We start from the raw sequence: 12345 nt of genomic DNA, 5'->3' as shown, positions 1-12345 counted from the left end.
GACCTAGTTAAGCTGCTCTTAGGATTGATTATAACCTTAACAAGTACGGTTTAAAATCTATTCAGTTTTGAGTGCAAGGAAACATTAAGAAGTTAATGAAGGCCATTCAACTATTTAGATAAAAAAATATTATCTTTAATAGGAAAGCCAAATTTCATTTTGACACTGTTCCTTCAGTACTTAGGATTACCAATAATTCTTTATCTTAAAAATGTGTTAAGAATACTTACTTCTTTGTCTTCTTTCCTACATTTCAATGCAGTAACTATCTCTTGGTAGGGCTGAGTAGGTATTGTCACAGTTTTTATCACTTTGGGAGGTGGTGCAGGAGCCTTAAAAACTCCATCATCTTTATGAATTGCCTCCTTTGAAGATAGCCTTACCTATTAATAAGAAAGTGCTAAAATGGGCAGATGTTTTGAGCATGTAAACATACACTAAATACATCAGGAAACAGTACAGGTGTGCAATTGTCAAACTCACATTTTGGGACTGTTTAGTCCTTGCCTTACACTACCAAGATGTACCTAAGCTCTGTGATAATGTACCTACTCTTAAAGAAAAATAAAAAGAAGATGGCACAAATTATTAATTTTTAAATACAAAAACCAGTTTAAAGTAGTCAGGAAGCTCCAGTGGAATTCTGAAATTAAAAAACAAGGGAAAAAAGTTCTTTACACTGGTTCCTTAAGCTTTAGCTTAAGTAAACCAAGCAAGTTCAGTGTTTAAAAACAATTATTTGTTGATACTTACAAGTATCTCACCCCCTTTATACTGGAGCTTCCAGTTGGTTGCTATACTGAACCATCATTAAGTACACTGGTCTGGATACAAGCACAGCATTGAGCAGTCATTGTCTCAGCACAGCCTCGACTGAAAAATTCTGTGCCTACTGTTCTCATCTGTAACTACTGGAGGCTACTGCACACTACCCTACTTAGGGTAACAGAAAATCAACCTCTCCAACCTGATACTCCAAACTGTATTCATGGGTGGAAGACTAACTATCGAAATTTTGTAGCACCATAAAAGAAGCAATGTGCATGCCTCAAACAGGTCGAGTTATGCTCTTGTAAATTCATGGTATTCTCTGTACACCAGCCTTATTCACATTTGTGTCATTAATATTATGGAAACAACATATTATAGCATGATATACAGCAAAACCTATTCTGAGCTTACAGCTGGTAGTAGAGACCTTGATGCTAGGTCTAGCATAACTAGTGACAAGTTTCCAGCCATCTCAGGCAAGTATTACAAGCTTCTCCTCAAGCTACTCCTCTGTATTAGTTTGAGGCTGGTATAAGCTTAAGTGTCAGCTTATCTTCGTATTACTACTGTGGCACAAATTCAGATGTGAAGGCAAGCTACAGAAAACAAGGCACACAGGAAAAAGACCTCCAAATGCTCAATTTGAAATGTACAAGTGCCAATGCCAGTGGTCATTTACTCACCCTCATGTACTTTTTTTTTTTTGGTAATGTGATGTTAAACTGTGATGATGCAACCAACCAAAACAAACAAAAAAATAATGTAAGTTTCCTTGCTTAGAAAAATGAGGTTTTTTAAAAGTGTGACTGAAAAAAATGGAACTAGATGCACCCCCCATGCCTGCATGTAACTGTTACATACTTCAGGGGATATTCTGAGAGAAAGCATTCTTGTACACTGACAGTCAAAATGAAAATATAAGCCAAAACAACCTGCTCCACTAATGGAGTTTTCTTTACATGCTGCCTCTATCACTGTGCAGCACTTCTGTATTTGCTCACTTAAGCTCCAGTGGCAAAATGCTAATAAACCACGCTGAAAAGCTGGTTTACATAAAGCAGGTACTGGAGGATTCTGATCTTATCAGTCTGTGAACACAGCAGATCTACTGAAGTATCTCATCCAAGTCTTGGTTAATGGCTTCCCCTTCAAAGCAAATTCCAAGGGAGCTTGCAGAGGCCGTAAGAAAAAAGAGTACTTGGCTTAAGCAGTTTGCATGGGTTTCTCACTGTAAATCTAAGACAAATTTATGCAGATCTTCAGGTAACAAATTTCTACAGAAATTAAAGAGGAAGGACCATCTGTGCAGGAATTACTGGACATTTAGATCAAGACTCATTTATTTTGTAACTCTTAAATCTTAATCATACACATGTAAATCAAGGTTAAAAGAAGTGACTGAATTAGCTTCAGATGTACGTCATAACAAGAGGAGCAGATACAAGTGAATTCCCCTAACTGGTTTGTTCAGTCAAACCTCTGCCGTATTTCTGAATTATTTTGAAGGTTCCAGTTACAAAGCAGAAGTTGGACAGAAAACAAAATGGCTTGCCTGAATATGAATGACGCAGACAGACATTTTCATAGCCTGAAGAGAATATATTCAAAATCTGTCTGAGAAAAAGGCAGATTTTGCCTGAGTCAAGTTAGCTATCAGAGTACTTCACAAAAATCAGTACTAATATAAAGACTCGGTAAGCAACAAATGCTTTGGTTAAAATACACAAAATCTAAATTGAGGAAGGGAATTAGGAGAAACTCAGGACTGAAATTTCTGCACTCTCCTCAAACACTAGTGGTAATGGTTATTTTTAAGTTAGTCATCATTTTCCAGGCAGACCAGTTAACAATGAAGGAAGGCTGTTCAGAATACTGTGATGATACAACCAAAACCAGCCACAAATCAAAAAGGAGCTGGTGTCAGAACAAGACACACACAGGTGGAATTAAAAAAGAAACAAAACCCCCAAAAACCACCAACAACCAAAACTGAAACCGGTGACAACAGCTGAAGACGTATCACTGCAAAAATATCTACTTTCTGATCTTCTGTTCTCAGGCAAGTACTGTAAGCAAGGCACCAAATGAAATTAAGTTTACCGACAATGTACAGTGCTCTCTTAGCATAACCAGTAACAGCTTTTACACATATTTAAGTCCAAGACCCCGGATTCTCAGGCTCTCAAAAGAGTTATAAAACAATTACACCTTAAGCTTTGGAATAATCACCGATTTTTGAACGAACAAGTTACTTTAAGAACTGTTTTCACCTCTTGTCTACTTTTTGTAGACATGCTTATAGCCGATATGTTCATATTAGCATTTCTGGCTGTATACAGAAAAATTTGTTTCTTTCATAGTGTCTAAAGACTCACGTCAGCAACTCACAATCCACACAGGAAAAATAAACAAATTATCTGTTTTTAAGTTTTTCTTTTTTGACCTGCAACTTGCTGACTTCTACGGGTACGAGCAAGTCAGTCCTAGGGGTTCTCACAGAAGATGGTAGTCCATTGTTAGAAATATTAACTTCAGCAGATTAGGGAATTGAACTTGATTAAAGTATTTTTTTGCATCAGTGTATTGAAATTATATGGAAGATCCTGTTCTGGAGTCTTTCCACTGACGATTTCTTTCCTATCAAATACCCAATGGCTCACATCACAAAGTGGATTTCATTCTGAATTACTGTGACATTACCAGGTATCAAGAACTTGTGCTTCAAAAAATATCAGTGAATCTTAACAGGAGATTTACTAAACTTGGAAAAAAAAAGTCAGTCTACTTACTGGGGCACTGGGAGTTTTCAAAACCGGCGGTGCTGGCAGGGCCTCTGATTCTGGCTGATTCCAGTGTCTAGCATTATATACAGCTTTTGTGGGAGACTAAAAGATAAAAATAAATGTTATTTTTTTAAGCAAATTTACCAGTAGTCACTATATACTCCAAAAATTACGGTAGCAATGATGTAGCCAAACAAGTAAAATGAGCTTCATCTTCCCCCTCTTCTGTATTCCCAGCAACACAATTTCTCAGTATCGCATGTATCAGAAAACTCGAAAGACTGATGCATCTGATGGTTTTGAAGACATACAGACCCATTCAAATGGCAAAAGACAGGATGTGTATGCATTTCAAGAATTCTTCAGTTTTTCTACTTTTTAAATTTATACAAAGACAAAAGGTCTGCAACCTGCCTACAGACAAAACCAGACAGCTACCGGGAAAAAAACATGTTAGTGAACACCATGTCAGTAGAAAATATGACTAGTTTAGAATCAAAATGTATAACTGATATAGACTTTGATGCTTGGAGGAATAGACAACACTCAAATGAAATGCCTTAATCCATATTAATAAATCAAGAAGCCTTTTTTATCTTTCTGCTCGAACACATGTCAAGGCAAATCAAAAAGCATCAAAGTTTACTGTTCCTTGAATTTTTGGGTAATACAACATAATTCTCAGAGGAAGCAAAGACAGAATTATACTTCTAACATCTGAGTTTTCCAATCTAATTGCACAATAATATTCTAGACTAATATATCGTTACAGTTGTCACAATTTCCCAGCTTGCTTCATATTGTACGAACTGTGTAACTATAACCTACTCACATGAACTTATATAACATTTTCAACACGGAAAAAATATAATTTAAGAAATTCTGTATTAAAATAATTTTAAGTCAGAATAGAACATATCAACTACTGGCTCAAGTACCACCCACAGAGGAGCTACGTGTAGCAAACCTACCAGTACCAGCCACTGCCCGAATACCATTCTATCAAGTATAAGAAGGTTTTGGCATGGCAAAAGCTAGAAAGTAGATTTTATATGTTCAAGAGTTTCTGTATTACTGTTAAAACTCTACTGTGCTGCATCTTTCCATTCTTTAGAAGAAGAGAAAGCCCTGACTAACAAAACTTCAAAGAACATTAGCAGAATGAAAATCTCAGCTACTGAGTTTTCAAAGCCCAAGAGATCTGTCAAGCCCTAAATCATTTAAGAGAAAAGCCTCTTCCCCCCCCCCCCCCAGTGAGCTTCGCTGCGGCCGTAAGAAACTTAATTGGATTTTTAAATTATTTTTTAAAGCAGTGCTCATGTACCATTCAGCAACATACATACCATGGCCACATGGTTTTCCCAGGGAGCCCTTTCAAAGAATACATTTTCAGGTAACGGACACACCAAGTCCTTCAGCAGCCACATGTAGGCACCACAGCCACACGTAAGAATACCAAAATAAGGGTCTTGATAATTTCCATTTTTAACTTTCTCAAGTAAGAGAAGCACTAACTTGCCCAAATTTCCTGACAGTCTCACCAAGCTCAAAAAGTTAAACTGAGAAAACAGTTTTAAGTTCAGGCTGCTACAGTTATGAGATGATGTCTCTGTTCACAAATAAGAAGACTGTGTCATATAGATTCTTATCTGAAAAAAAGTTAACTACTGACAAAATGGTTAAAAGTTTAACTCTCTTTTCTCCTATACATTTCAGAGTAGCAGATTCCTACCCACAATCCGACTCAGGGTTTGAAATGAACAAAGGAAGGACAAGGTAGTAACAAAGATGGTTTTTAAATTGAGAAAGATACAATGTTTCACAAATGTCTGCAATGGAAAAGAACCACTGACTATTTTCTGGACACTCATTTTTTTTGTCTTAAATTACAACTGTTCCACAAACAACAGCAGCAAACGCGTTAAGAGTGGGAAGAGAGGGCCTAAGTTCCTGCGTGCCATATCCTGGTATACAGGATAATTCAAGGAAATAACACACACTATCAAGTAACCAGCATGCAAGTAGACATATATATGTAATATCAGTTAGTATCAGCCAATGCACAATTATTTTTAAATCTTGCAGGGAAGCTTAACTAGTATAATTCTGACAACAGCGTACTGCATTACAGCTGCCAGAAGTCCTGTTACCATAGGATATTCTTTATTAATAGTCCCAAATCTCAGTTACAGCCTCAAACAGTATTCTATTCCTTCTTGAAGGATACTAATATATTAATACTCCTGAATTTCCTGTCCAGAAGCTACGTGCTGCACAGAAGCTTTCCAGGTCTCTGTAACATCAGTGTCGGGCTCAGCACACCCCGTGGGGAGATGCAACCCACCCAGCCAGATTCTAGGCTTACACCATTCTCTTAGCTCGATGCAGAAGCCCCAGGGGCACAGACCACGGCAGGCTCTGCTGCTGCAGGACTCCCGTTTTTATGAACTTTAAGTGAAGGGCATGCCATACTTGCTGCCTTGGTACATGCCTCTGCCCCATCCGCGTGTTCCTTTTTCCTCATGCCTCGTGCTCCCCGACAAACCAACGCCAGCCCTCGCCAGGCGCAGGGGGAGCAGGGTCACGCTGGTGTTCAAGCTCACCTTAACTCAGGCAGGCAGCAGTGGGGACAGGCCCTGGCTGACTATGTGACAGGAGCGCCTGCAGTCCTGGCTTTTCAAAATTTAGCACCTCCGTGGCATACATACGCATACAGCAACGAAGCACAGATAACAGAGATCAAGTTCAGTGCTTCGATATGGAGTAAGAACAAAGGACACAAACAGCTGCGCCAGCATAATCAAAAGGTCCACACAGCATTACTGTGTTTTCTTCAGCAGCGAGCAACAGCTGATGCGTAGGAAAGTTCAACAGGGCAGACAGATAAAGACAAATTCCTTCTAAGTACTCTGGGCTCAGAGGCTTCCCGAGTCAAAAATGGCATCCTTTTTATTTAACAGTCAAAAATGGGCTTTTCTTCCCTGATTTTCCTTAATCCCTTAACAAATCAAAAGCCAGGGCATCCCACAGTGTTTTCTGACAAGGCACTTAACAGTTTCCTTAGGCACCACCAGTACAATATAGAAGAAACACACATTTTATGTAAGAGTCAAGTAATGCCACCAATAAATGCCTGTTCTGAGAAAGGACATCTTCATTTAGTAGCTCTCTTGTAACAGAGCCTAAACCCTAACTGGAAATGGTAATATATTTAAAACCTCAAATACCTATGGAAGGTTAGGTTTAGCCACTATCCCTCGTAATGTCTTCTACTTTCAGACCAAAGCAACTCTGCCTGTGATTCCGTGCCTTCCCAGTTAATATTTCACTAGACAGGAGCCACTGCTCCTCAGCATCCCCACTGTCTGGTCCGGTATCCTGCCTCACACTGACTGCACGCAGCTTAACCACCACACACACCTGCAAGAACGCAACACTGCTTTCTGAAGAAGTATGTTCTAATCAGCTCTAACGCATTATGCGGAGACTCTGGAGCCTCTCTTACAACCGACACTGACACAGATATGGCAAATACAGCCCTCCTTTACAATCATTTCTTAAAGCAACCTTAGTATTTTCCCTCACAACACTAAAAGAAGATGCATTTCCAAAATAACTGCAAAGAAACCGCATCAATACTGATCAATCCAGTAAGCACCGTGTAGATTTGCTTTAGATTACTGTGTGACAGAACTCAAGCCAGGAAAAGTATCAAAGATCAAATGAATGCTAGTGAACAAAGACTTTACAGAAGGGCTTGAGCACAAAAGCAAAGGGGTTGGTTTGTTTGGTTTTGGTGATGTTTTTTGGGGGGTTTTTCGGTTGTTTGTTTGGTGTTTTGTTTTTGTTTGGTTTTTTTTTTTTTTTTTTTTTTTTTTTTAAGGCAACTCAAATGCTTGTGATAACAAGCTTCCCTGAAGAAGCAACACTGATATTTAAGCAGTAGTAATTTAAGAAACTGACTGACTTTCTTTTGAAGACAAGACAATCTTGTGATTATTCAAATAATGGAGACTTTTCCTTCAGAATTCTTCCTCTCAAGATTAATTTAGAAGAGATGCAAGTGGGAAGTACATCACTCCTTTGAATCCTGTGTTCTTAAGGCAAGTAAGTACTGCAATATTAATCAGCTGTAAGAGCTTCTGCTGAATAGCAGAAGAGTTTCCTTTTTTCATATGTACAGAACTGACAGCTGTTTACACACAGACAGATGTCTGGAAGAGTGCAAATATTCCAGTGAGGGTATAAAGCATATTGTACTGGGGGACTCTGCACGTGGTTCTGGGGGGTGAACTGAGATGCAAACCCAGAACTAATGCCAAGGATTTCACAAAATGCACAGGGCTGTCAGTTTTATAAGATCATCTCCAAATAGCATAAACTATGGGTCACGCTTAACCTCCCATCCCTGAAAGCCTCAAAGCTGAAATTTTCAAGAGCTGGCACTCTGCACATACTGATACAGCACTACCTGCCATTCATAGATACAAGAATAGCAGAAATTAAGAGCCAGGGACATGAGTCATGCTGAAAATACTAGCAAAACAAGACAGACAGCAGCTATTTGCAGGCAAGAACACATTCCAAGGTAGAAGACAATGGCAAAAGAAAACCCAAAAGTATTTTTAACAGATATCCTGATATCTGAAGAAATCCTTTATATCTGAAGGGCATTCAGCAAGGCTGTATGCTGTGTACAAGCCAGATGCTCATCAAAACTACAAGTAAATTCCAAAAAAGCCCAATAAACCAAAATACATTATTATTTACCACTCAGTATTCATAACCATTAAGAACACTAGTCTGTCCTGCATGTCTCACTTTGAATGGGAAGAAGGGAACAAGTACGTTGTACAGCACAGAACTATTCATAACGGACTGTTTCTTTTGACAAGGAATGCATATGCATCCATTCAGAACAAAGAAAAAAAATTATGCTTCAAAACAGGAAGATGGAATATCAATTCAGCACAGGCTGAGCCATGTGTATATAACACAAAAAAAGTTAATTTGGACTCCAGATAAGATAGCAGTTTCCAACAGCAGTTAAAAAACTGAGGCAAACCTGGACCAAATAATTTATTCAGCATTCAAAATGGGAACCAAATCTCCATTACTTGGATCACAGTAGCAGATTAATGCCAATAAACGACCTCTAGGTGCAATGGAACACTGAATCGTGAGCTGCTATACTATTTAATGCAGTACACACAGAAAATTATGCATGCACATAGCTAGACAACAAGTTGTTAGTCAGACCAGGTTAAAGAGTATCAGCAGCAGACAATACAATGAATGGGGAGGGAGAAAATGTCACTGAAGTTTTTCTTGCATCATACTTCTGAAGAACTACAAAATGTTTTTTCTTCCTCAAAGCTCAAAAGGAAGCCTACAGGGCAGAACAAGACAATGGGTCAAACACCCAAGTGAAACAAGAAAATTTATCTTGAAGAAACCGGACAGTTTGATAAATGTGAGATTCATTCTTTAACAGAAATAGCTAGCCGTGTTCTGTATGCTGCTTACAGTAAGTGTACTCAAAAACGGTCAGCTCAGAAGCAGAAGCCATATGGTTATGGCTACTCATTTGGCCTGAAACCTATGTGAAGTCTAATTAAAAGGGACAGGGCACAATAGTTGAGACATACCACCACAATGTTGGGAACATATCACTTCAAGAGAAGAGAAAAACCTGTACCTGCCTACAAGTAACTGTATTAGGACAAACACATCCTGCTAAAAATTGTTAGGCAGAATTCCTGCCCTCTTTGTTGCTACACAAAGGGAGAGACAGCCCCCACACCCCCACAACACTCCCCTGCTAATCCTAATCTACTCAAAGTGTATCAAACTACTAACAGTAAAGCCTTACAAAATTGCAACAGCAATGCAGCTTCAGAGGTCATATGGCTAGGCTGAGTGTGCAGGCGAGCATGCCCACATAAACATTTCCATTTGGATCAGTGAAACATTTTTCAAATAAAACTCCCAGATACCCTCAGCTACAACACAGTGGTTTGCATCACCGAGTCTCTGAGGACACTTACCTGATTCCTTTCTAATTAAACCAAACTTGAAGGTGGTCTTGCAGAAAGCACCTGCCTCATGGAAGCTCTTACTTGGCATTCCCCAAAGCAGATCACAACCAAGCTAACTCAAAGTACAAACTTGCAGACGTGTGCAATGGGGACACCGGGCCCTCAACACCAACTGTTACACTCTCAAGATGTGCTCATGTTGCATCATGCTATTATCTAATATACAAAAAAGTCACAGACAGAGCTGAGTGAACCAACCATGTTCATACAGTACATGGGAGCTGTGAAGACAATTTTGCATATTCATCTGCATGTAAATTAAGCTCCCACTGGCAAATGAAACTGGTGTATTTTAATCTCTTTCAGCTTTCTTCCCATTTTAGAACTTTCTGCAGGACTGAGGCCTTGCGCAAGGTAACATTTATCCTACACAGTTATCCTGCGCTGTCTAATTACTAAAACACTGAGTTAATTACTGGGAACTACGCAACTGATGGGGGCGGGAGGGGATGCGAAGATGCAAGAGAGAATCTGGTTTCAAAAATGTTTTAATGCATCTTTGCTTCTTGCCTAAGAGTTAATACCAGTGGGAGGTGGAATTATAAAACACAAAAAGTTTCCACTGTGACATTAAACATTTTCCACTCAATTTGATTTCTCCACTTCCTGGAAAGCACACACAAGGGGAGAAGTGCTTCCATGCTTATTTTTCATTTGTCCCTCTTGCCTCTACAAGGACTTTGCCTGTTACCTTCACGCTGCAGTTGGCACCCCTGCCCTTCGCAGAACAAAGCTATGTCTCAATCGATAACATCTTTCTTGACATTGCACAGGAGAAGACATGTGCTTCCAGTAACGTTGCTACCACAGTTCTACCCAACAGCTGCATGTGGAGGGCAGATGAGGAAGCAGTTGTGCCAGGTGGAAGGATCTCAGCTCAGCATCTACCAGAACACACCCTTCTTCACCACAGTTTAAGATGAAGGAGTGGGAAGAAAATAATTTTGATTAGCATCAAACAATTATCTTGGAAGTTAACAGACCAACTCTTGGTGTTTGCTTTCACCCTGAGATGGCTTCAAGGTGTTATGCCCCAACTCAATCCAGTAAAATTACAGTGGCTACTTAACTCTTCAAATTAGGTGACTAATCTAAAAACCTGGCAGTCCTGATTAGCATCCTGTTTACTAACTTAATTATTAAGAATTGGTTTTTGTCTATTTACATCAATAATAGAAGAAAAACAAATTCCTAAGTGGTCAGCACTAGGAAGCCAGTATTGAATAAACATTCCTACTGATGAATCTGGTTTTGCAAAGGTTAAGTGAAATAATCACATCAAATACGTGATTTGTTAAAAAACAAAGCTTCATATTAACAAACAGATTTATTTCTACTTTTTTTAAAAAATTCATTTTTATTCCAGAAATATAAAAGTTGCTTAAAATATAAATGCTGTTTATAATTGGTTAGCACTTAGAACAGCTCATCTCTTGTGCATCATTCCAAAAAAGTTTTTGGACAAAAAAACCAACCCACATAAAACACTTCAGTTCAGGACTGGGCAGACCATCTGCAGGAAGCACCAACCCGTAAATGAATGTATTGCAGAAGCAGCAACATGTTGTCAGATCTGACCACCACTGTGTGTCAAACTGCTGATGAAACAGACTGCTGGCTTAGCGCTAAACTGATACTAGCCAGAGATTTCACAGAAAATTTTGATTGCCAAAATTCAGCTTGATTCCTTGGAGTCAAAATAGCTAATGCCAACTAATAATCTTTCCTATTAAAAAAAAAATTGTGATTTTCAAAGCCTAAATTAGGATGCACACAGCAGCTCCATGTGTGTAGTATCAGCAGTTTAATTGTCATTGAAAAAAAATGCTTTGTCATCCTATTGGTAGAACATATTTTCCCTAAAGGTTATGCAAGATAAAGACAAGCAGTTCATTCTAAAATTAGTTATGACCAGTTTACTCTGGTCCTACCACTAAATGTATGGAAAGGGCCACGACTGATACAGCAAAACTTTAGAATTAAGCTTCTACTGCTGCTTTTCCAAGCTTATTTACCTAAAATAAGCTATGGAAAAATAATTACCCAAAACCACCTGAGATAGTGCACTTACTTAATTTCACATATATTAAATCTAAAAAAAAAAAATTAAAATGTAAAAAAATCTTACAAAGTTTAATTTGGGGAATGTAGATTCATTTTCAGGCAAGTGAAAATAAATGTTACTTGCAGGATGTCTCTGATAAACATCTACTGTGAAGTATAATGTAAGCTTAGTGGAAAAATACAGATCACAGCACAGCCTAGTTTCTTTCCCCTCCCACACACACGTCATTGTCATATTAGCCATAAGATTACTCAGTCAAACCAAGAGCCATGCATGGTTTCGTACTTCTTCAATTTCAAAACACTTTCAAAGATCAGGTACAAGTATTTCATCTTGGACTTCAAGTAAACTTAGACGTAGTATTTGTTTCAAGCTGATATTTATAGCATCTTCCAGTCAGCGTGAAGCACCAGTGGAAAAAGCTCACATCAACCTGTAAAAGATCTCACAGGTTACACCTTTAAACTTGTATTACGGCAAATCCTATTAGAACAACAGGATCACATGTAAGCTTTATTTTCAAGGATTGACAGTTTCTCAGAGTGCCTGAAATTCATAACAGGAATATGGCAACTCGATGAAAACAACCTACTCACAGAAAAAATCCACCCTGCCTACACGACAAGAA

General features: G+C 38.6%; 1 protein-coding gene across 3 annotated transcripts in view; it reads right to left on the bottom strand.

Moving 5' to 3' along the window:
- The window catches only part of WAPL (WAPL cohesin release factor), a 73349-nt gene that overhangs the window by 25254 nt on the left and 35750 nt on the right, over positions 1–12345 (bottom strand). For 2 of the 3 annotated variants that reach the window (XM_080402778.1, XM_080402779.1), the window contains exons 5-6: positions 3561–3656; positions 231–383 (exon numbers count right to left, since the gene is read on the bottom strand). In XM_080402778.1, coding sequence (XP_080258904.1) covers positions 231–383; positions 3561–3656 — 249 coding nt within the window. The remainder of the gene's footprint in view (positions 1–230; positions 384–3560; positions 3657–12345) is intronic. The other variant, XM_080402780.1, reaches the window with a different exon arrangement.

Source organism: Falco punctatus, assembly GCF_963210335.1.
Source record: "Falco punctatus genome assembly, chromosome: 9".
NCBI lineage: Eukaryota > Metazoa > Chordata > Aves > Falconiformes > Falconidae > Falco > Falco punctatus.
The sequence above is the reverse complement of the archived record's forward strand: the minus strand, read 5'-3'. Positions and strand labels throughout refer to the sequence as shown.